Source organism: Lemur catta, chromosome 3 (genome assembly GCF_020740605.2).
Source record: "Lemur catta isolate mLemCat1 chromosome 3, mLemCat1.pri, whole genome shotgun sequence".
NCBI lineage: Eukaryota > Metazoa > Chordata > Mammalia > Primates > Lemuridae > Lemur > Lemur catta.
Window position 1 is genome coordinate 17930570 of NC_059130.1, and position 24236 is coordinate 17954805.

The window sequence follows — 24236 nt, forward strand, 5'->3', positions numbered from 1 at the left end:
ATGATTTGGGTTGAGGCCCAGTCTCTCCTGAGGGTGTGAGGCTCCAGGAGCTAAAAGCTTCCTTGGGGTGGGATCCCACGCCTGTAGGAGTTGACTGAGACCACAGGAGCAGGAGTGGGAGCAGTTGGTTAGGGCGGTGCCAGGGCTGGCCATAACCGGTTCAGTAAATGATTTTTCCGAAACCTGTGGGATGTTCACTCATGTGAGATAGCTTCTTGGATATAAGAGGAATCCCTCAGATGAGCAACACTATTCCATGATGCAAACTGACCACACTCCCTTAGTTTAGAATGGGTATCCTCACATGGATTTTGAGTTCATTTCTAGAAAGACCTTCTCACACTAATTTCTGGGCTCCTTGTGACCCAGGAAACTCAACTGTCCCCTTGTTTGTGGCAAGACCCCCAGCTTCTGCTCAATGGCTGAGATGGCCATCGTGATGGGGTCAGTCTAGCAACGAGAAACATAATGAAGTTTGTCACCTGCTGAAAGTCTTGTCATGACCTTAGGTTTTTTTCTTACTCTCAAGAGAACATCCAGGATGGGCATGGTGACTCATGCCTATAATCCTAGCACTCTGGGTGGCCAAGGCAGGAGGATCGCCTGAGTTCAGGAGTTTGAGACCAGCTTGAGCAAGAGCAAGACTCTGTCTCTACTAAAAATAGAAAAATTAACCAGGCATGGTGGCACATGCCTGTAGTCCCAGCTATTTGGGGGGCTATTCGGGAGGAGGATCACTTGAGCCCAGCAGTTTGAGGTTGCTGTGAGCTAGGCTGACACCACTGCACTCTAGCCCGGGCGACAGAGCAAGACTCTGTCTGAAAAAAAAAAAAAAAAAGAGAGAGAGAACATCCAAATGCAGGGATGCCTGACTAGGAAGGCCTGTCAATCACAAGACGTTTGCAGAAGAAAGTGATCTTTATACATTAGTCCCTAGCCTGAGGCTCAGTACAGGGTGGAATTTAGGTTTATCCACATTTACTTTTCTAAGTTGAAAACTTCTTTTGCCACAATATCCTGTTAGCTCATGCCCAATCTGGTCATTTTTAGTGCTAGAAGACATTACCCCAAGTTATATCAGCAAAGAAACCTGATAACTTGGCTTAAAATGAGGGTTACTTTATTGTTGCTGCTTCTACAGCATGTGACAAATATAAAGTATAAGACACAACGTGTGTGAATATTTTTTATGTTCTTGACTTTCTGTTGTTGAAGGAAGGGGTTCTCTAGCAGACTTGCCTTTTGCAAGTCATACACACAGCTCTGGAGACTGGCATTGTAGTCACAAGCTGAAGTAGAAACTCCCCTCCTTGTGCCTACCAGGGCCGTACAGACCGAGACTGAGCAAATCACCCTGTCTGAGGGGTTGGTGGGAAGGCCACTAGTAACAGAAATGTGCTATTACAATACAGAATAGTTCGAATGTTTTTTTCCCCTAACTGAACTTGGCCTAAGGTAGAGATCTAAAGGAAACAAAAAGTCCTCACGACCACTGAAACAAACAACACTGAAGTACTTAGTAATTTATAGAACTAAAGTTTAAGATAAATATTGTCCCAGAGTCAATGGGGCTGGAATAGGCTTCAGCTGACTTGGTTTCAATCAAGAAGATACTCTTCATAGAAAGATGGTCTCAGACGGTTACTTGAATTTCAAAATTCCCCATTCAGAAAAGAACATTTTTATCTAGGTTTTCCTTTGATCTGTTTAGGCATTTTAAAAAGCTGCTTGATACTTCATGGAATTATAAAGCTATGTATAACGCAGAAATCATTCCGGAACATATGTGCCTCTCTTTCCTTACAATGAAGGTTATTTTTGAGAACAAAGATTCTGTTTTCAAACAAATGTGATCATTAACTGTGGCGCGTCAGAAAACATATGGCATGTTTAGTTTCAGCAGAACTGCTCCTAAGGAAAGTGACTAAGTTCCCATGAGGAATCAGGACGTTTTCAATTCACGAAGAAAGCCAAGGGGAACCCTGCACACCAGCTGAAGGCTCACGAACATCTCAGAGGTCTTGTGATTTCAACACGGGACCAGGAGTCCCATCTTAGTTTATGTCCCACCAGCAAAGAACTTCAGAGAATAATAATTAGCCTCATAAAGGCTCTTTGATTGACTTGTGCCGCTCTGTGGGGCACTGAAAATGCAGCCACAGCTCCACCCCACCTCCTCCTTCTCCAGGGTTGCAAAGCTTGGTGGAGACACAAAATTTCAGAAACTCAATCCACCTCTCCCGAAAATACTGCTATTTTACATCGTATTTTATAGAACCAACTTCTGGGCTCTCACCCTTTGTTTTTTCGTACTCTTTTTTTTTCCCCTTCTTTTCTTGACAGCAGACCCATAAAAAGTGAAAACCACAAAAACATCACCTTGGGAGACACAAAAGACTAAGAGATCTGACCACACGACAAGCGGACAAGCGTCTCAGCCTTGACCTACACAGGAGCAGGTAAGACTCTGGAGTGACAGACGGCCGCAGCTGCCGCTGCAGCTGCACAACACTGTGTTGAGACGGTTAACAAGTGTGAAAAGAACATTGCTGGGTCCCGTTTGTGTTGCTCGGCTGTGCAGCTCATGGTGTCGGAGGTGGTTTCGGAGACGGACAGGAGCTCTCGCTGTCAAAGCTGGCAGCTCGGCCCTGCCACTGCGAGGAGGAGAAAAATCCGGTTATTGATTGCCAAGGGAATTTACATTTCAACTTGCAAAACTGAACTGGCCCATGCACTGATTTAACTTTTCCCAGCTTCTTATAAAGCTTTCTCAAATTTTGCTGTCAGCCATGCAAAACCAAGGAAAACAGCTTAGAGCTTCTAGTTTGGAATACCTGATTTTCAAAAAGACCTACTACAGAGATAATTAAAGCTTTCTTTGTTGTGTGTATGTGTATGTGTGTGTGTTTTGTGTGTGTGTGTGTGTGTGTGTGTTTTAATGAAGAGCTATGACTGGACCATTTCTGAGTGCTTTACCCATTTTTCACACTGAAAATTGTATTGCGTTAGCAGTGAAAGAGGCAGTCTGCAGAGTATGCCCTTACTGCCAAGAGCCCACGATCATGAATTATTAGCAATTTGTCTGGGAGCTGTTAGTGAAGCTAAAACCCTGATATTGCTGTAGCTTCGGGCTTTCTTCTTTGGTCTTAATTCTTTCTATGGGCATTTGCACCCCACTTGTGAAGAAGTAGGAGGTGTGAGGAGACCCTCTGGGCTTCTCTAACCCCTTCTCCTCCCCAGCTCTCCTCACAGATTGCCTCCTCTCAGCCCGACTCCAACCCTTCTGTGAAAGTGGGTGATGCAATGAGGAGCAACGGAGGGGAGGAGAGGGCTGAGGATGGATGCACTCGAGCCATTCAACTCCCATTTAAATGGAAAATCAGCCTTAGGTTCAGCAATGTTTCCTCGGCAAGGATCTTAGCCTGTGAATGTTCTTGACCTGTCTGGGGGCTGCATAATTTCAAAGTGAGTCAGCATCCACTGCTCACTCTAGCCTCATGTGGCCAGAATACTGAGGAGACCCAGTATTCTCCTAGGTGCCTGCAGGACAGGGCTCCAAAGAGAGAGGTTAGGCAGGTGGTCAAGATGACCTTCCTGAACCTGAAGTGCAGCCTATTCTGCTTCTCATGAGCATGGCAGGTCCCCACTGTGGACAGATGGGGCTGAGTAGAAGCCGCAACTATAGACTTGTGCATGTAAGGGGTGGGATGGGGGAGGATGTGGTTCCCTTCTCAACACAGCTATTTCTAGACAGGGCTGAGCCACCTAAGGAATAGACCATTTGTCATTCAGCATCACCTATGGAGTAGATGGAAAACCCATAAGGTTGAGGAGCAACCCAGACCTACTGAACAACTTTAATGCTCCCAATTTTAAGGAAAGCTTCTGTTATCCTTCTCTGGGCTGAATTCTTCGTGGGCTCTTTATAACGCCTGTGCAGGCCAACTAACCAAGGCCTGGACGATTGGGTATCGACAACCACCATTGCATGACCTAGACCTGAGCAATCTTAGCATGGCAGGCTTGGGAGACCATCCAGTCTAGCCCTCCTGTTCTTGCAAAGAAGAAAACAGAGACACAGAGAAGTCATACAGCTAGTTGGGTGCAGAGCCAGGACCCGAAACCAGGTCTTCTGACTCCCAACGAGGTGATCTTTCCACTTCATCCTGCTGCTATCTTAGCATTTGGCCACAGTAGGAGAAGAAAGAGACATAAAATGTAATAAGAAACCTAACCTCTTGGGGACCACACCAGGTACTTACTCCTAACTCCGGGTGGCAGTCTCTCTGCTTGCAGCATCCACGTGAATGCAATCACAACCGAGGGGTTCCCTGGTGAAATATTTCAGATAAATAAATGCCTGGTTGTTGAGCCCATTGTGGCTTCTGACTCCAGTGTTTCTTAACCAGAAGGTGACATGAGATGATTGCTAATGCTTTCATTTAACAGACCTTCATTTTAGGAGTTCCACTTTTTCCATTACAACTTTTAATGTCGGTGGAAGGTACATTGTAATTACTGGCTTCCTCCCTGGGTAAGCGTGCCACTTAAACAACCTGATTGATAGGCCAGGTCAGAGGAGAAAACATAAAATGGCTACACAGAGTACCTTTTTTCCTTTACATAACAGCCCAAAGAGTAGTCACAGGGAGCCTAATTGTTTATCCGGAACAAATGAAGAAGGAACACTGGCTCCCCTGTTAGTCCCTGATTTTTCCTATGAAGATGAACAAAGGGACGAGATGGGGTTCATGAACAGTGGGAAGGTAAATGATTCCAGGAGGCTTATGGTAGCTCTAAAATAGCAGAGAACCTGCCCCCAGCCTGCAGGAAGATTATTGTTCCAGGATGGCTGTGTTCCAGTAAGGTCCTTTATTGTTCTGAAATGGGTCATGTTCCAGCAGAGATCTAAAATCTCTGGCAGATGATCTGAACTTGGCCCTCTGTAATCAAATGCCTTAGACAAGAGTGCTGGTCAACCGGGGCCCTGTGTGTGGTGCCAACAATGACACACGGCCCTGGCAGGAGTGCTGAGAGGAAAGAGGGCTGGTGCCGCGGCTGGGGAAGGGTGCTTGTGATGGCTCAATACAGTTTATTCATGAAAAAATCCCAGAAAGGAAAGATACCTTTTCCGTTAATTTGTTCCCTTGAACCTTATTTTAAACCCCAAGCAAGCAAGCAAGCATGATGCCCTCTGTTCTTATTAATAAAAAAGAAATGATCAGAGCACTTGAAACTCCTCTAAGAAGGGTACAAGATAAATGCTGAGTCCTTTACAGATACGATGCCATGTATTTTCCTGGGAGCTGGAGAAGATTTCTTTATGTATTATACAGATGGGAGATACAAGTTTCAGGAGCAAGGCTCTTATTCGACGTCCAGAACAGGAGTAAAAAGAAGGCAGGATGTGAGCTCCAAGTATGATTGGGAGGATGTATATTCAAGTACAATTCATCGCACGAACACAAAGTGTTTACTTAACGTTAGCCTGGTGGGTTTTTGAGTGCATTTTTATAAAGATATTTAAACTGTGGGTGCTAAAAGTGTCAGGAAAAATGTTAAGCAAACGGTTGAAATCCTAAGTTGCCAAGACAAATGTCATTTTCGGCTTCTTCATACGGAGAAATGATCAGCTGAGCAGAAAAGGGGGGACAGCGGGTTGGGGAGGGGTGGTCTCAGGAGCTCAATGCGCAAGGTCAAGAAAAAAGAAAACCCGAAGGACATCAATTTATTCTCTTTTCGTTTCCCATATACCGTTACTTTCCCTTTACTGTCTCATCAAATATTCATTTTCAAGGGCTCAATTCTACTTTATCTTTCTTTTGTAGTCTGGACTAGTGAGCCAGAATTCTCAAAGAAACAGGGACCTGGAATCAATTATTTGGCTTAATTAGGTTGTATTCATCATGAAGGAGAGGGATTCGGGGCCAAGTCCTGCCCCCCCCGTGGTACCTGCACCCTGCTCCCTGGCCGCGGCCGCTGCTCTCTTGGTTACTTCCCATTTTCCACGGGTGGCCCTAGCCTGTCAACAGTGATGGGTTGCTGCAGGTTCAAGATTAGAAAGGCAGTCACTGCGCAAGATGCGGGCTCGTGGGCCATCATTTAGGGTCAGAGTTTCCTAGAGAAGCAGAGGTGGGAGGGGCTGACCCCTCATTCTACCAACGAGGAAACCAAAGTCTAGAGTGGGACAGTGAGTTGCCTGAGACCTAGGGGTCCCTTAGCTTTCATTCCGTGCCCTGCCCCTAAACCCTCCTAAACAGTTTAGCATACTTATTCTATTCTTAAATATCTCAAACGATTAAAAAAGGGGGGTGCTGTCATGATCCCTCCTTGGGTTGAGTCAACATAGCATTCAGTGCTGCCCCAGATTGTCCAGCACTTTGCCCAAGAGCAGCCTCCTGAACAGGTGGGGGGGTGCTGGTGGGTGCCTCACCCACACTCTGCAGAAGGGGGGTCAGGGGCTCCCCGGGGGGAGCCGGAGAGCTGAGGGACTGGTCTCCCTCATTAAGGCTCCACAGCAGTGGTAAAATTAAGGCAACCACAGGACAGAAACATGAGGCCTCAACTGACAGGAACTTTGCATCTTTTTACTCCTTAATGCTGCTTCAGAGGCCACAGGGCAGGAGCTCACAAAGCACACGCTTCCCTGGGGAGGTAAATCCAGCGGCCTGGCTCTCGGAGGTCTCTATCCCCTCAGCCCTCCTCCTCTCTGGAGGCTCCACACACTGCTGGAGATGGGTGGAAATGGGCTTGTTCCCGCTGAGAAGGAAAAGGATCCACCAGGTGCTCCGGGTTTGTCGCCCTGACGCTGGGGCATCACAGAGTAGGGGGAGGGGATTGCTCTGTTTTCAAGGGGACTCTGAGGGGCCACATGGTAGAGGGATAAAGCCTTATTTTTGTATTAGTAGATATTTCAACTTTCTAGACTTGCTGGGTTTGAAGGCTATTAAGATGAGGGAATGATCACCCAGCTTTCTAGGATTTGGACTGGGGTGCGAGATATTGAAAATGAGGTGTAAGTCTTTCCTGGTCACCCCACATCCCAACCCATTTGAGCAAAAGCAGGGCTGGGGACCACGGAGGTGAGAGATCACAGAATCTTACATTGGTGGGGTTCAGTGGAGGGTGGGGCAGACTGTGAATATCCATCTAAGAAACATGTCTCTGCAGTTGAGAGAGAAGTGGCAGGGTCAAGATTACACAGCAAGTCAGGAGGGGCCAAGATTGCAGCCCAAGTCTCAGGACTCCCAGCCCAGTGCTCTCTCCACTACGTTTCTGGTAGAACCGGGCCCCAATCCAGCCCCACACAGTTAGCCAGAAAGCATGGCACCCTGAGTCCACTCCCAACAGTGGTGAGAACCAACATTCATAAGAGGAAGAATTTGCTCTTTGGCAATCTCTATCCAAGCAGTGAAAACTGCCAAGTGATGGCCTGGCTTGAGCCTCAGGGAACTTACTGTTCCAACAGGGGTAGAATTTCTTGCCAAGCTCTGATCTCACCCCCTTGGGGCTTTCTCCTAAAGGACTGACTTGGCCAGGGCCTTTGTAAAAGCATTTCAGGCCTGGCACAGTGGTCTGCTGGGAAGGCTTCTTCAAAGTTCTCGTTTCCATTAGGAACTCAGTGTTGCTTTCAAAATGCCCAACTCAGGGGCTTTTTGTCAAGCAGCCTCCACCTCCCTCCTCCATTTCCTTCCGGGCTGTCACACACCAGGTGAGAAGCATGTGGCCCATGCCCACGATCCCACAAGGGGCCGAGGGTCTTTAGCAGCCGACTGCCATTCTCCAGCCCACACTGCCATGCAGCAAACATGCCGAGGGCCAGGCGACCTCACCCACCTCTTTGAAGGATTTCTTTACCTCCACCAAGGAGTGCCAGTGTGCAATGGGCTTCCGCGGGTACGCCAGCATCTCGTTCCAGTGGTCCCTGCCCAGGCCTTCGGCATTGATCCCCACACGACAGACTCCTATGATCTCATTGTGGCCCACTCTGAGGGAGGAAGAAAGGTCCCAGTGTTGACTACCAGACATGCTCTCGGATAGGGAGGTCCCCGGGGCAAGACTCTGCCCAGTGGGTCCAACTCAGAACTCTGAGCTCTGAAAACAGTTGCTGGGCAGGGCCTTGATGTCAGTGGCAGTGAAGCTTTGCCCAGCCTCTTTGGGTGGAAACTAGACATAGACAGATGAGCAAAAGGTTATAAACTTCTTTAGAATCTCAGGAAATGGTGGGCAAATGGCCTGAGTTTGGGAAGTGCGAGAGTTTAAGTCTTTCCACTTGTTTGACTCGGCCAGCACATTACAATCTCACCTGAGACATCAGCATTTGCAAATAAATCACCCTGCTCTGAGCACCATTTCTCCATACCCCTAGAGGCTGGTATGTGATTTATTCACTCAGCAAGAACATCAATCATCACTCAATATGTTCGTCAAGCACCTACTATGCCCGAGAACTTGTGCTAAAAATCCTGCACTGAGGATTTTTTGCATGGTTTCTTTTCCCTTTAGCTAAAGTGACAACTGGAGGATGGAGTCATGGGGGCTGGAGTAGTTGAAAAATGTTTTGGGGCTGGCCTTGATGGAAGAGCAGGATACGCGGAAAAACAAAAATATATCTGAGGAAGTAGGTTGGATGGATGTGCTGGGCCAGATTACGGAACGCCTTGAGAGTCCAGGGAAAAATCCTGGACAACAGGAGCCATTGATGGTTCTTGAGAAAAGCAGGTCCAGGAAAAAAGTAGTTGTTAGGAAGGTGTGTCCTTAGTAAGTGATGGAGGCAGGGGTCAGCTAAGCGGCTGCACAGCCATCCAGAGTAAGAGTGGGAGCAGCAGCAGCAATGGAGAGGACAAAGATGCATTTCAAGAACAGATAATAGGACTCAGTGCCAGATGGAAGAACGGGAATACTTGGGGGTGAGCTCAGGAAAAGTGCTGGGGAGAGCTGCCCCTGATGGACATAGGTCAGCTGGGAGGAGAAGCTTGAGCCCTTTGTTAAAGTGGAATCCATGTTCTTCCTCAAACACCTGTGCCCTTCTTGGGTGGAGCCAGGTTGGAGGCCAATGGGCGCCTGAGCCCTGAAGCACAAGGTCTAAGGCCGCAGAGCTCTGCGCTGCACTGGAGTCGGGGTGAGGGGTGGGATCACGACCCTCTGGGATGTGCACCTACCGATCATAATCCATAACCGAGATGAGCAGGCTGACTTGATCCATGTTTTCTGGGGGAATGTCAAAGATGATGGCCTCATTGTAGACAGGATTGAGAGTGTTCTTCTTTATGGTTGTCTTCTTCTTCTTCAGCCTCCGCCCGTCACAGAGCAGGGACACTTTGACATACGGATCTGTGCCAATGGGGGCATGGGAAGGGAAGGAAATGTGTCAAACAGATGTTCTCGAACAGCATTTTCAGCAAGGGACTGAAGCCCTGGGCTGCCTGCTGCTCGTCAGATGGTATCAGTGGGTTGTTAAAATAATTAAACCACCTTGAATCTATGTAGCACACCTGTCTCTGAGGACACTCTGTGCTTAATAAACACAGTCTTTAGCTACCTCAGTATTCTTGGGAGAGCGCTTAACGGACTTTCACTAACGGGCAAGCTGGCCCCAAATCTGACATGGCACCTGCCCGTGGGTGTGCAGTTCACAGCCCCAAATCTCAGCCTCCCCATGGCCGGCTGGCTCCAAAGCGTGGTGAAGCTGAACAATGACGCTCTATTTCTTTCACCTACACAAAGTCCTTTTCTCTGTTTTGTTTTGTTTTTGTTTTTGTTTTTTTGCCAACATTATTAACCAGAGGATAAGGGGGGTAAAAATAGAACTCAATGATGCCCGAGGAGTAGCAACGTGTCAGAGTGGAATGAACAGTGACAATCACTGAACAATGCTGTTCATGTCCTCCCCACCTCACAACACGATTTTGGGTCCCATTGTGCCAATAATCTCATTTTCATTTGGCATCAAGGAGGGGCAAGTGGCCCTGCTCTCTGCTTCCCTGGAAGCCATTCCTTGCCCGCTTGTGAGCAGGGGAGGAGGAGGCGCTGTGGCCAGGGGAGTGAGGGAGGCGATCTCCCGAGACTCAGGGCAGCTGGTTGACATTTCCCTTCTCAGTGGGATCTTGGATTCTCTCCATCCTGCAAAGAGATGTCTTTTTGTTGAACTGCCATCCTTGTCTCTTCTTCAGTTTTCTGAATGGGTATTTCATGGTCATTTTTCTACCCTGAAATTTTCTACTCATCCAACTGAAGTGACACCTATTGTATCTCGTAGCACAGGTGTCTTGGTCACCATCATAATTGTTATTTATGCCGCACAGCTCAAGAAACAGGAGGGCAACTCACAGGTAATAATAGCTTTTGAGACGCTGATGTGCTGCGACACCCTTTTGCCAAGAAGCCAGGGCTCCTGTGAATCTGGCAGGAAGTGTGGGCCAAAGCAGCCGCTGCCCTGGCTCTGCGATTCACAGGCGTGTGGCTCTATCTCCTGGGCATCGAGCACACGCCAGGCCCTCTGGCACCGTCCAGGTGGCAGATGAGGCACACACCTATGGTGGAAACTAGAGAGAACTGCAACATCTGATCAGAAACTCCGAGCCTAAAGGCCTTTCCGTAGACATCTAAATGAGCCGCTGACTAATCAATGTGACAGTGACAGCTATGCCTTAACCATGGGGACCCTTGGGTTTATGGGGAGACCATGAGGTGTTTGATCAACCTGCTACCTCTGACTACCCACTTGCAGGAGCGCTCCCTCAGGGGATGTGCAGTGGAAAGGAAGGACACGTTTTGAGAAGGCACGAGGCAGCCCTCCACAGGCTCCGTTTTCTAGCCCCAGACGCTGAACACGGCAGCTCTGGACCGCCTTGGGGTGGCTGAGGTTGCTCACGTGCCACCTCATTCCCCTGCTCTGCCTATTTCCATACGCTCCCATCAGAGCAAATTTCCACATCACGAGGCTTGGAAATGTACAGGCAGAGCCACTTGTCCCATGGGCCACTGAGCAAATGCCTTAGCACCGTTCCGCAACTCTGTTCACCCCTATGAGACATATCCAATTTGTACAATTCAGTGGACATATTTCCCTCGCAGGAACCAACACTCTCACCATTATTCCTGAGGCTGAGCAGATAGACTGTTCGCCAGGGTTCTCTGGGGCCAAAGAGAACTCTGCCTAGTGGAATGCTGGCCCCAGCTGATCTTGGAAGTCCTTTCCTCTCAGCCTGTGATGCTCTGTGCAGCTGAGGGAGGGGACACGAAGACCAGCTGTGTATTTCAGCCTCATTGTCATGGGAGCCATCAAAATTCAGCATTTAGTGTGCCAGGCACTGTGTTAAGAGATTTGTATACATCATGTGATTTAAACTCCATATCAGCCCTATAAAATATTTATCCTCATCATCCCCATTTCATAGACAGGGGAATTGAGGGTTAGAGAGATTTCAGAATGTACCTAGGATTTGAACCCATGTTTGTCTGACTCCCACACTCACATTTTTGACCACTAGACTGAGAGCGGGGCAGAGCAGATGTGGTAGCGATGAGTGGGTTTACTCAGCGCCCCTTTGTAGAATACTGTCCCTATTATTATTTTGTACTATTTTTATCATCATGGTTTCAGCAGATAAGCTTAGAGGATTGATCTGGGGCTAGTTTAGATCAAGGAGAATAGGCAGATCCTTGGTTTTAGAGGTCAATGCCATATGATTCAAGAACTAGCAATTAACAAGCTCTAGTCACTCCCCAGCTTAGTCCAACGTCAAACCAGTCTGGCCTGAAGGCAACCTCAAGCTTATCCGCAAGAGCAGGAGATGTAGTTTGAGGGGCCGCTGGCATGTACGCCTGCGCTGCCCCACCCTCAGGTCAGCCCCCTCATGCTATAAATGAATAATAAGCAAATAAATTCATTCATTCAATACACATTTTTTGGAAACTTCTCATGTTCCGTACACTGTTCCAGACACTTGCAGTGAACAAAATAGACAGAAACTGATGGACAGAGGACCCCTGACTCTTCAGAATCGAGCTGAGATTTAATATCAGCTTCCAGACCCAGGTAGAAAAGGGGGCACATTGTGAGAGGGAGGTTAGAACTCAGCATGAAAAAAACTCTCACCCCGAACCCTCTCATTTGGAACAGCCTTTGCAATGACCTCAGTGGCTTCACCGTACACTCCCTCTCTAGCACATCAGTTTAATTACACCGGAGAAGATAGTGTGGGGACTTAGGCAGCGAAATCCTATTTCCCTCAGCAGCTTCGAAAGTCCTCAGTGAATTTCTGTCCCCGGCACGCACGTATTTTGGTATTAAAATGAAATGTGCATTGGCTGTATTTGGGGGAAGCTGACTTGCTGCTGCCTAAGAGCTTTTCCCAGGTCAGCAGAGGTCCCTTAATCTCTCCCCTTCATCTTGACATGTGCTGGAGGCTTCGGTGGAAGGAGAAGCGTGACGGTGGGCGCTATCTGGGGGTGGGGGGGCTCGGCCTGGAAGGCAGGAGCACTGCAGGGAGCTGGCTGCAGGCTGGAGCACAGGCTCTGAGGGATTCAAAGCTTCCACGAATATATATGACCTCAGGGTTTCCTGACAACCTCTCCCTGAAACCTCTGTTTTCAAAGCTTGTTGCCTCCTCTTCTTCCAACTGCACCAGTTTGCATCTGGGCCCAGATGTGTTTAGCTGAGCCGTCACTTCTTCACAGCCACTGTGATTTACTAAGGAGTTTTCCAGGACATAAATAATTAATGAATATAAAGGAAATATGAGGAAAAATCTTCAATATGTTCCCAGCCAAGTTCAGAGGCACCTCCTGAGTGGTTCTACATTGATAATCTGAGTCATCAGCACAGCCTTTTGGGCTGGGTGGGGAGGTGTCTGCGGAAACAAACCCAGCCTCTTCCTACACTTGCTATTCGAGTGCAGCCCAGACTTTTCTATGTGGTCTTTCCTTGGGCGGCTTCAGCCCATCTCACTCCTCACAGCAGTTTGAGCCAAAGGGGGAAGGAGGCTCCCAGGACTCAAGCTACTCCTCTGTTATTTCCAAACTCAAACACCTTTTCCTACAACGACTTGCAGAATTATGGGAGAGGCTCAAAGCTCTGATGCCATGTCCCTCCTGCAGGTCTCTGCAGCTGCCCCCAAGTAAGCATTTCCTCGTTGCTAGAGAGCACCGTGTTTCTGTGCTCCTGCTATTCCCAGCGGCTCTCTTGGAGCTGAGGCTGAGGCTGCGGGTCCTGCAGGAGAAACTCAAATACAAATGCTCTTTGCTTTTCAGCAGACTGTCTTCTTCGACTCCGTACTCAGGGCTGCTGCCACAGGCCTGTGTGGACCCACAAACATCTACACACTCGAACTTGACACAACCCTTCTGGAAGTCCTGAGGCCTCATATGAACTAGAGAGGTTGTCCTTAATTTTTTTCTCCTATATTTTTACTTCTTATTCTCTCTCTCCCTCCGCTAAGAGAAAGAATGATAGTAATAGGTAATATCTACTGAGTGCTTATCATGTGTCAGCCACAATTCTCAACATTTACACGAATTAACTCGTTTATCCTGAAAGCAACCCATGTAAGGTGTTACTATTCCCACTTTGCAGATTAGAAAACCAAGGCATGTACACAGCAAGGGAGAACTGGAATCCAATCCAGTTTGCTTCCAGAGCCGGTGCTTCTAAGAATACCGACAATTCTTTTCCCTTCTCCTTGAGCACCATTCTAGATGCTAATGTCTGGGCTGCTGGCAGGCCACTGGGGTAGGAGAGGTACCTGAATAGCCTGTGATGTCCATCGCCTTGAGGTTCCGGCACTTAATCACCGTGAGGGTGAGCCTGCCTGCTGTGGGCAGGTAGCAGAGGGAGAACATGATCTCTCCCAAGTCCACGCTTTCCTGCAAAGAAGCAGACAAGAGAGAGATGAGGCGCATGCAGGCCGTGGGCCTCACTCCCTGTGCTGCATCTGTGCGCACACTCTGGAGCCCAGGGAAGGCTCTTAGCACCACAGGGCTGTGTCTTTAAGACTCAAGGGACCGGCCTCTGGGAGTAACTGGGTATAAAAGGCAATGATAACAATATTGCCTCTTCAGTAGAATCGGCCCCTTTCAATATTCCCTCTTGATTTTGACCAGATTCTGGTCCTGGTCCTTGCCATTCTGCTTTGGCCTGCCCTGCCCTGTGTGTACCCCTCTGCTGCAGCCTCTGACCACCAACCCCTTTGTGGTCCATTTCTGTTCTCCTCCAGCTCACCTTTCTCAGTCTCTGACCCCCCGACTTCCCACCCCGTCCAGGCATGTGGTCATGACCGTGTCCCAGACAAGATACATGCTCTAGCCCTCAGGCGGCCCCTTTCCTGGCAGATCTGCAATTCTTTTCTTCTTGTGCCCCTCAGCTCAGTCATTCGTTGTCAATCCCTCTGCATTAGTAGCTTCCTTGCCTCTCCCAAAACATACCCAGCACTCTAACTTCCAGTCTCGGGATGGAAGTACAAGGAATTGATACCCAACTCAGGACATGCTGCCAACCAAGGAGACATACACTTGGCATCCCATGTTTGATGCCAGGCCTTGGATCACTTGGTCCTTTTTCCTTAAATATAGTCATCTTTCAAAAATAAACCCAACACAGAGCACACTCTCTGCTGTCTCTCCTGTCCCCAGAATCATTCATCGTGGCCAGGATCCCTGGAAGTTTTTGAGAGAATAGGAAAACTTCAAGATGGTATGAACGCCCTTCTGCTGCAGTAAGTGGTGCCTTGCCAGAGTGCTTCCTCCACTTGGTGAATGGGGAGCTGTCGTGGTGAAGCCTCCGCCTGTAGGTGTGAGGCTGGCCTGGGCTCCAAGACATGGAGATATTCCCTCCCTTAGGGGTCCCGAAGCCAGGTTTGAGGAGGTTTGAGTCTGAGGAGGTCAGGGTTTGGGGCGGCTCTGATTTCAGGTGGGCCATCCATCCATCCATTCATTCAGTCAACAAATATTTATTGAGCACCTGCTATGTGCTAGGTGTTGATCTGCGTGCTCTAGATATCAAAGAGAACAAAGTAGACAAAAATCCCTGCTTCATGGAGCTTACAATTTATTAGGGCAAAGAACAATAAAAAAGGTAAATAAATAAGCTAGATAGTCAAAAGTATCAAGGAGAAAAAAGTAAAGCAGAGAAGGGGGATATAAAATATGACCACGGGGGAGACTATAGTTGCTGCATTTTTAGCCAGGGAAGGCCTCCCTGAGGAGGTGAGGAGTTCTGGGAAAGAGAGAAGTCAAGGGTGACAGCAAGGTTTTTGTCTATTCTCCTCTCAAAGAGCAACCGTCTACTGGAGACTGCTAGAGTCTTGGCCCACCTGGAGAATAATCCAAGATTCCCTCCTCCCCCACGCCCCCCACCGCCCATAGGGTCCCAACATTCTCCTCTACGTGGCCCTTGACACCTCCCTTTCTCTCCCCCAGATTTGTGTTTTTGTCCACCCTTTCCCCCCCAAATCAAATCCCAGGAGTAGCAGAAGGTGAATATACCCCGCTTGCCAGGAAGGGGCGTGGCTGAGGCCAGAGCTGGGCACCCTGCGGAGACAGCCACCCACTGCAGCACACAGAGCCCTGTGGCCTCCACAGAGCCGGCGATCCAAGCCCAGCACCCGTGGAGCACTTGCACGGACGGCACGTCCACCTCTGAGGCCCAGAGCAGCTCTGGGAGGCCGGGATTGCTATCATTATCCCTCCATCTCACAGACAAGAACTTGAGATTCAGTGTAAAAGCCTTGTGCAGCCAGCAGGATGCCTGACTCTTGGGAGTGCGCCCCTTGCAGTCCACCTGGAGCAGGGCCCCTTCCAGCTCACCTAGGAAGCATCTCATGGTGACCTGCCCTCTGTACCTTGGACCACACTTCAGCCAGTTGTTCATTTGCTTGTCCACTCGTATTTACCAGTGTCTGCCAGGGGCACTGTGCTTTGTGGGGAGTATTCAGTCCCCACCCCCAACACACAGATGGTCTAGTGGGCGTAGCCGGTTAAAAGGTTCTGGGATTAGGATATCCATCTCCCTCAGGAGCATCTCCTGTCCCCTAGTCCCCGGGTCAAGAGAGGGACACACAGCAACTGCCCTGTGCCCTGGCATTGATCTTGCGGCAGGGATCAGATCAGTGTGCATCTGGCTAAGCGCTCCATCTCTGACAGAGGCACCAAAGTATAAGGAGAAGCCTCAACTCCCTTTATTTCCCTTAATAACCCTTTGAGGTCCGATCCTGCTCAGAGTTACAGAGACCCTTCCAGACTCCCCAAGCACAGCAATAGGAACCAACTCCTACCGCACGCTGACCGTGTGCCAAGCACTCTGCTAAGTACTGCGCTCAGTTACCCTGGTGAGTCTCACACCAGCCCTACGAGGTAGGTGCTCTTACTGTTCCCATTGCGCACAGGACAAAGATGCATGTTTTCTGAAGTTAAGTAACTCGCTCAAGGTTGCATGACTGGTGAGTGCTTTGGTGCCAGACTTTCATATATCGATGCCATGGCTCAAACCCTCAGTGGTTCCCCTTGTTTGGTTGCTGGAATTAAGGTTGATCTTGGCTTGCATTTGGGGCTCTCAAGAGTTGAGCCCTGTCTTACTTCCTCAACTGATTCTCTCCCTTTCTGCTCCTCTGCGCCAACCCTATGCTCCACATGGCTTTGGTCCCTTTTGCCAAAATGCCTCCCCTCCTGCTCTGTGCTTGGATGCTCCCATTTCTGCATCACATCCCGCCGGGGACCCTTGCCCAAGGCCCAGCCCACAGTGAGCATCTCTCCCCTGCACCCCTGCAGTGCTTCCTGCCCCTGAACTGCTCACAGGAGTCACCGAGAGCCCCTTGGCCCTGCAGCTGTGCCCCCCTGGCACCTGATGAGAGGCCTTTTGGGGCATGTTCCTTGCCTTACACCTACAGGTGCCTCGGAGTGTCCAGCAGCACACAAGCGGAGCTACACAAATGCCTGCAGAACGGGATGGTTACATTTTAGCAAAAAGGACCCTGGAAGAGGGACTCTCCACATCAATGTTACAATCAAGTTAGGGCCCTGGGAAGAATTCTGGAAACTCCTCGGGCCCCTGTGAGAGGGAGTGAACAAAGGCTACTGCCACCATGTCCCCCCTACTGTCCTACGGCTGCAGAGCTGTGCTTTCACAGGCTGTCTCTTTTCGGGGCGTCTGAGTTGATTTGTTTATGGACTTGGGAGACTTGCTGGGGATATGAGGATCACCCAGGGCTCTGTGAACTGCTCTTAAGGAGGTCTCCCTCCGGGGCAGCACTGAGCTGCAGGGACCCCTCCTTTTTGCAGGACCCCTGCCCTGTTCACAGCACGTGGCAGCTGGGAGCATGCAGTGCTGAGCCTGCCGTGTGATGAGGCTTCCCCCCACACCAGTAAACCCCACTCTCCATCCATGGGCCCAGACAGGCTGGCCCAAGATCCCACTGTGAGCTGGAGGCAGAGAGGAAACGGGCTGGGGGTGCAAAGCCCAGTTCCAGGGCTTTTGCTGTGGGTGGTTGGGCCTGATGGTAAGTTGGCAGCTCTTGGCTTAGTGGATTGGGGGGGGATATTGTTCCCCTGCACACGCAAGCAGCAGAGGACTGACTTATTTGATAAAGAAAAATAAATAGGTTAATTCTAAGTAAATAGAGAGACGGGAGCTAAGCAAACACAGAGTCAGCACCTCCTGCTAGCCACCCTCCCTCTCTGGAAAGCCAGGCCCCAGCTTGGCCCTGTGGCCGCCTTTATCTCGTCCTCTCTCTGCGCTGCCCTTTTTCAGGAGGCTTCAGCCCCTGATTCCACACATCTTACCGGCCTTTTATCCTCATTAGGGATGTTTGAGACTTCGGACTTTAATAAAAGCAGGGGTGAGCAGGGGCTGCAGAACAGCCAGCGTGTTATTGCTTTCGTCTTCACCTGCTGCCAGGAGAGGCTGCCTTCGGGCCCCTGGCTGGTAAGAGCTCCCTGGCGCAGGAGAGATCACTGCTGTCCAGAAAGCAGCAGGAACCAGCATGGCCCTCTGGACTCCTGACCTAGGGGCTGACAGGGTGGATCCGAGCTCAGTGGCGCTGGCTGAAAGACTTAGCTAGTGCTTGGAGCAGCTGGACCTGCTGCCAGGGGAGGGGAAGTCAGGATGTTGACTCCTGGAGAAATCTGTCCTTAAGTGCCACCTGTCCACCTGCCCTCGCTGCCCGTAATAGCAGCGTTCCCCTAGCTACGGTGCCCAGGGCATCGGCCAGGAAGATTCTTAAGGGCCGTCCACTGCACGGCTTTGCTCTTGCCGGCTCTCCAGTGGCCCATCAGCAGCAACTTGTTAAAGAGCTTCTCTCTCCTTGATGCGCTCACACAGCCCTAGGCATAGAAAAAAAATCCTATCTGTGGGCTGCCCAGGAAAGAGCAGTGACTCACAAGTCAAGAGACTTGGGGGGCTTCATCCCTCTGCCCCCATCTAGCTGTGAGACCTTGAGCAAGTCATTTTACATCTCTGGGCCTCAGGCTGTAAAATGAAGGGGTTGTACTAGATGAGATGGTCTATCCTTAAGGTCCCTGCCAGTCATGAGAAACGAGTATTCAAACTGGAAAACCAGCCGTCACCCTCAGAGAGGGCCCTGGGATGCTTAGCTGGTGTCCACTGCCTGCCTCAAGGAATCTAGCAATTCTGGTTTGGAATCCAAATGCTCTCATTTCTTCAGTCCTCACTGCCCCCAGATGTTTTGTTCTTCTCCAGGGCTAGTCACGCTTCCCCCTAAAGAGGCGATGAGTGGCCTCGATGCCTCTGAGTCTGTCTTGGGAATCCAGGCTGAGCAAAGCAAGAAAATGCTTCCCCGTTTCTTAGAGAACACTTCTGGTCTCTTAATCATTAAGTAGCTTCTCTGACTCTCTCAGCAGCAGCAGAGAAGCATCCGCTACGCTTTCAGAAAAGCCACAGGAGACCTAAAAAGGATCTCAGAAACACCGGACAGGAAGTGCTGTTAAGTCACCCTGGGGCAGGGGGCCTGCAAAAGAGACGGGGTGGAAGCCAATTTGGCTCCGATGGTTAAAGAAACATCCAGTGAGCAACGCCTCTGTGTAGGCCTGGGGCTCCACGTTGGGGGGATAGAGAAGAGTTAGACGTGGAAGACAGACACTTGGAGCTGGGCCGACTCCCCCGGTATCTGCCGCCATAGCAACACTGACCTCCTCTTCGTAGCACAGGTTACAACTGTAACTTTCACGTTGATTTGGGGATTATGTGGTGGATGTCTGTGTCTCTCATCAGACTGTAGGTTCTTTGAGGGCAGGGATGGGTCTGCATTTATTCATCATTATACCTTCTATATTTAGGCCAGGGCCTGATATATAGTAAGTGCTCAGTAAATCCCGGCTGATGAATGAATGGTTGAGTATATGGATTTGGGATCAAGTACCAGCTCTGACTCTTAGGGGTAGTGTGACTTTCTTAACCTTCCATAGTTTCGGTTTCCTAACCTGTAAAATGGGGCAAATATAGGACCCACCTCCTACGGTTGTCACAAAGATTAAACAAGGTAATTTGTGTGAAGTACTTAGCATAGTACCTGGCACAGATTAGGAGCTCAGTAAGTATTAGCTGCTGTTATGATTATTGCTACTATTATAAAGAGCTCACGGTCCTAGGGCAGGGGCAGGGGAGAGAAAGGCACGTATATGACTAAGTAACACTCTTTTGACTGGTGCAATAATGGAGGTGTGGATAAGAGGTGCGGGAGAGTTGAGGAGGGAACAATGAACTCTGCCATGGATTTAAGGTGAGTAAAGGAGTTTGCTGGCAGAGAAAAGCAAGCAAGGGCATTCTAGGGAGAGGCACCTACCATTCATCAAGACATGAAGGGGGCGAGGCGTGACGGGGAGCCTGAGAGGTTCCATGTGGCTGGAGGGCGTGATGGGGAACGGGGGCAGAGAGCAGCCTAGATGACGTTGGAAACAGGGCCGGGGCCCAGCCTTGCCTGCCTCGTGGCCCATACTTGGGAATTTGCCCTCGATTCTGCAGGTGACTGCAGACTGTCTCTACACCTGCTTGCTCTTCTCTATTTCCTACCCAGCCCACCGTGTCACCTTCCACCCAGACACCCACGCCAGAGACCATTTGCATGCGTGCCATTCATTTGTCACGCGCCTACTCAACGTTCGAGAATCTGGAGAGACAGTGACGATAAGACAGACAAAGTCCCAGCTCTCCAGGAGCTTGTATTCTAGGGGAGGGAGACAAAAATAAACTAAGCAAGATAGTATCTGAGGGCGGCGAGGGAGCCAGTGACATGACAGAGGGTAATGGTGGGGTGAGGAGTGGCTTTAGACAGAACGGTCCTGAAAGGTAGGGAGGAGCCCACCAGCTGGGCAGGGGCCGGCTCTGGGGACGTGGAAGTCACGGTGGCTGTGGCCCTGGAATGAGCAGGAGTGGGAATGGAGGGGGCGCAAGAGGAGTTCAGGGAAGGCCTTGAAGGTGCTTGGATTTTGTTCCCTGGGAAGAGCAGAGCCCTCAGAGGACTCTGCCCTCAGCAGCTTGCAGAGAAGGGGCAGTGAGAGGGAGCGCAGGTGCCTCACCCTCCTGCAGCCTCTGTCCCTGAGCCCCCTTTCCAGTGTCCCCAGACTCTGAGGCCCCTTATCCCCTCCCCCTTGCCTTGCTCAGCTCTGGTCGGCAACACCTCTGCCCGGCCGGCCTCTGCGGTTGTCTAATTCGCCCTGCCACCCCCCACCCACCCTCCTTGCTTTACCAGGAGGTTGCTCTCCTGCTCAAAATTCTTCAATGGCTCCCCATTTCACACTTGTTTTGTAGTTGGAAAATCTCTTCTTCAAGTGAAATATTATCCAAAAACCCAAATCGATACAACAGATAAACAGTGGCTCAGAGATAGCTCCTTCCTTCAACGCCTCAGGCTACCTCCTTGGAGCTTCTAGCAGACAGCATGAAAATCATTTATCCGCAGAATCAAACAGCATGCAGGCTTCTTCAGGACTTGGCCCTTGCTTTCTAGCTGGCCTCATCTGCCACTGTTCTGCCCCAGGTAACCTACAATGCAGCCAGAATGACTAGTGACTTCTATTGCTGGCTAACTATGTGTCATCCTGTCCTAAGTGCTTATAAGTATTAAGCCATATAAACTTCACAAAAGCCTTATGAAATGGGCACTGTTATTATCATCCCCACTTTTCACCTGGAGACATTGAAGTGCAGAGAGGTTACGCAACTGGCCCAAGGACACACAGCTACCAAATGGCACAGCCAGGATGTGAACTGAGGCTTGAGAGCCCATGTGTTTAGCCACTACACTTACGACTCCTCCTCCCCAACCTGCCCGAGATCTTCCCACCTCCATGCCTTTGTCCTCTTCCTTCCACCACCTGAAGTAACCTCTCAGTACCTCTGACTATCCTGGACAACTCTCGTCTTTCCAGGCCAGCTGTCCTGTCACCTCCTCTTGGTCGTCTCCCCTGACTCCCTTGGTCTGACTTGGGGGTGTGCTCCCACTGTCCCTGGGTGCTGAAGGCTGAGGGACAGATGTTACGAACACCCTAAAGCAAAGGCAGGACGTGTCTGAGACAGAACGGCAGGATGTGGTGTCCTGCTGCAGGAGAGGAGGGTGGAGGCTGACACTCTGCCCGCCCTGAGTCGCCATGGCTGGCTCAGCCCCCTGCTGGGAGAGAGGAGCTGTGGGGTGGGTGTTCCCCCTGGGGTGCCGAGAGGGACACCTGCTGTGAGCACCTGGCCCTGGTGACGTGAGTTGGCTCTCTGCTCCTCCTCAGGCCTGGGCTCCCAGGGCTCTGGCAAGAATGCTGGGGGTGGCCGGGGTGGAAGGGCGGATGACACTCAAGGCTTCCCGCTGGGTGCTGGGGCGGGTTCTGTTTGTTCTGTGTTCCACGTCTGCCTTTGCTCTCAAGCGCTCCTCTGCCCCAAAGGCCGTGCAGTGATATGAATAAATGAGGCTGCTTAAACGAACTCAGTACAGTCCAGTCTCAGCCTGTGGTGTGGACACAGAGCTCAGACCGGCCCAGGGAGGAGAGGGAGCCCCGCAGCTGGTGTGGAGCTTGGGAGGGAGTGGCTGTGACCCTCTGGGCCGGGGTGGCTTAGGGACCCGCTGAGACTAAAGCACAGCAGTGGGAGGCAAATGCTGCTGTATCCCAGCATCTTTAGGGAAGCAGAGGGTTTTATTTAGCAAACTTTTTCTCGGCCTCTCCTTTGTCAACCCGCCCTTGGAAAGAGGTTTAGTGTCTCACACGCACCATTACTTTTGGGCAGATTATCTGTGAGTCAGAATCACACTGGGGGTGCAGACCTCTTCCTAATGACTTTTGCAAAGGTGGGCGGAGAAGGAGAGAGGCACGAGAGGGCGGAAAGGAGCCGGAGGGGAGCAGGGTTTGGGGAAGTTCTAGAGAAGATGGAGGCAACGCCTGGTCAAGAGAGAAAGTCTGCGCCATGGGCGCTTGTCCATGAGAGCCAGAACCCAGGACCTCACCTCGGAGCTGGGCCTTCCGCCGTCATCGTCATTAACGACAGGGGCGGGGGGTGGGGAGGTGGTAAATGGCACAGTAATGAAGTTAGTGAAGAGAATCCGTCCTCATTTCTTGCCGCAAGTTGTCCTGCCGTGTGGCTGTCAAACAGCTGCCGGTTTCCCCTGGGAGGGGGGCAGGCATCGCAGCTCGCTGCCCCTCAAGGGTCTGTGGTGGCAGGGGCTCTCCGCACGAGGGAGGTGCCCTGGTCCCGGTGGGTGGTCTCCCGGGGCAGCTGAGGAAGGTTTCTTGCCAACAGGTGCCGGGGGAGGGGGGTGCCAAACAGGCAGGGCTTTGGTCTCCGCGGAAGGTACACGCTTGAGCCGACAATGACACTGGCTTTAGTTTCATCATCTCTTTGGAGATGATTGAGGTCTCAACCCACCGGCTGCCCACACTCCAGGATCTCTCGGTCTTGCCATGGCAGGCTGCTCTGTGACGGGCTCTTTCCAGCCCTCCACGGAGTCGACCGCCCTGCTCCTGAGACGTCCTTTTCCTTTGGGTTCTCTTCCCGCCTCTCCAGCTGCCCCTTCCCGGCCTTCTCTGCTGGTCCCTCCTCATGTCCCTGTCTCTAGACTGCAGGGTTCGTCAGGACTCAGGCCTGGGCCCTCTTCTCTCCTTGTTCAAACACCTGTCCACGCTCATGACTCCTGGATGTATGGCCCCTCCACAGGCCTCCTGTCCAGGTGCCAGACTCATCTGTCCACCATGTGGTCATCACAGAAATCCAAAACTTCTCAGGGGCTCCAAGATGACTTTTTCATCTTCAATTTTCATTCTCCTCTCATTTTCCCTGACTCGGTAAGGGGCCGTTCCATCCACCCAGTCACTCAAGCCAGAAATGACACGTCATCATGGACACCTGTCCCCTGTCTCCTTTGCATTTAGTGCATCACCAAGCCCTGCTAATTCTTTCTCCAAATTCAGAGCCCACCCACCTCTCTCCATCTCCAGTGCCACACGGAGGTCAAATCCTGCCCACCTGCCCGCATATGGCTGCCTCCCAGCTGCCCCCGGCCCACGCGGCAGCCAGAGTGTTCTTCCCGAAATGTAAGATGCATCTCCTCACGCCTGTGCTAACCCTCCGATGGCTTCCCCTTGCACTAGGAACAAAACCCAAGGCCTTACCAAGACCTGCAGGGCCCTCCACGGGTGGCGCTAACTCTTTGGCACCCCCATGCCAAGCTCTCCTCACTTCAGCCTCATGGGCTTTCTTAAACATCACAGGTTCCTCTGCCCCCTCGACTTTGCACATTCTGTCCCTCTGATTGACCATTCTTTCCCCAACTCTTCACATGGCAGATGCCCACCCGTCCTTCCGGCCACTTCCTCTGACAACCCTGCCCAACTGTGGGTTCCCAAAGGGGACTGGGGCTGTTTCCCCAGGGCCGGGCGAGGTGAGGCAAAGCGATGCCAGGTCCGAAGGGAAGGAGGCACTCCCTCTCTGGGCCAGGCACGCCCCCAGGAGCCCCGAGGCTCCTCACTTGCCTCCCCCTATTCCCTACCCTATATTTAACCCACCATTTTATTCCCAGCACTGAGCACAATGCCTGGTATATAACACAGCTGACAAAGTCTTTGTTGAAATAATGAGCTACTCAGCTTTGAGGGGTTTGCCTGGTTAAGAAGGTGGTAAAAAGAACTGGTGGCAGGAGTGGGCTCTTGCTTAACTTTGGCCTCTGGTCTCCCCAGGAATGTCGCTGTGGGTAACGAGATGGTTTTAGGGTGGAGCCTCATAAATGTTCCTCAGGGCTGGTCTGAAGATC

The 24236-nt window shown here is 50.8% G+C and overlaps 1 protein-coding gene across 2 annotated transcripts in view; it reads right to left on the bottom strand.

The window, feature by feature from the left end:
• Positions 1-1105: 1105 nt before the first annotated feature.
• SYT6 (synaptotagmin 6) overlaps positions 1106-24236 on the bottom strand; it is a 61325-nt gene continuing 38194 nt past the window's right edge. The window contains exons 4-7 of one of the 2 annotated variants that reach the window (XM_045546871.1): positions 13746-13866; positions 9162-9333; positions 7837-7987; positions 1106-2654 (exon numbers count right to left, since the gene is read on the bottom strand). In XM_045546871.1, coding sequence (XP_045402827.1) covers positions 2583-2654; positions 7837-7987; positions 9162-9333; positions 13746-13866 — 516 coding nt within the window. In that variant the 3' untranslated portion in view covers positions 1106-2582. Of the gene's footprint in view, positions 2655-4313; positions 4332-7836; positions 7988-9161; positions 9334-13745; positions 13867-24236 lie in introns of those variants that run through there. The other variant, XM_045546872.1, reaches the window with a different exon arrangement.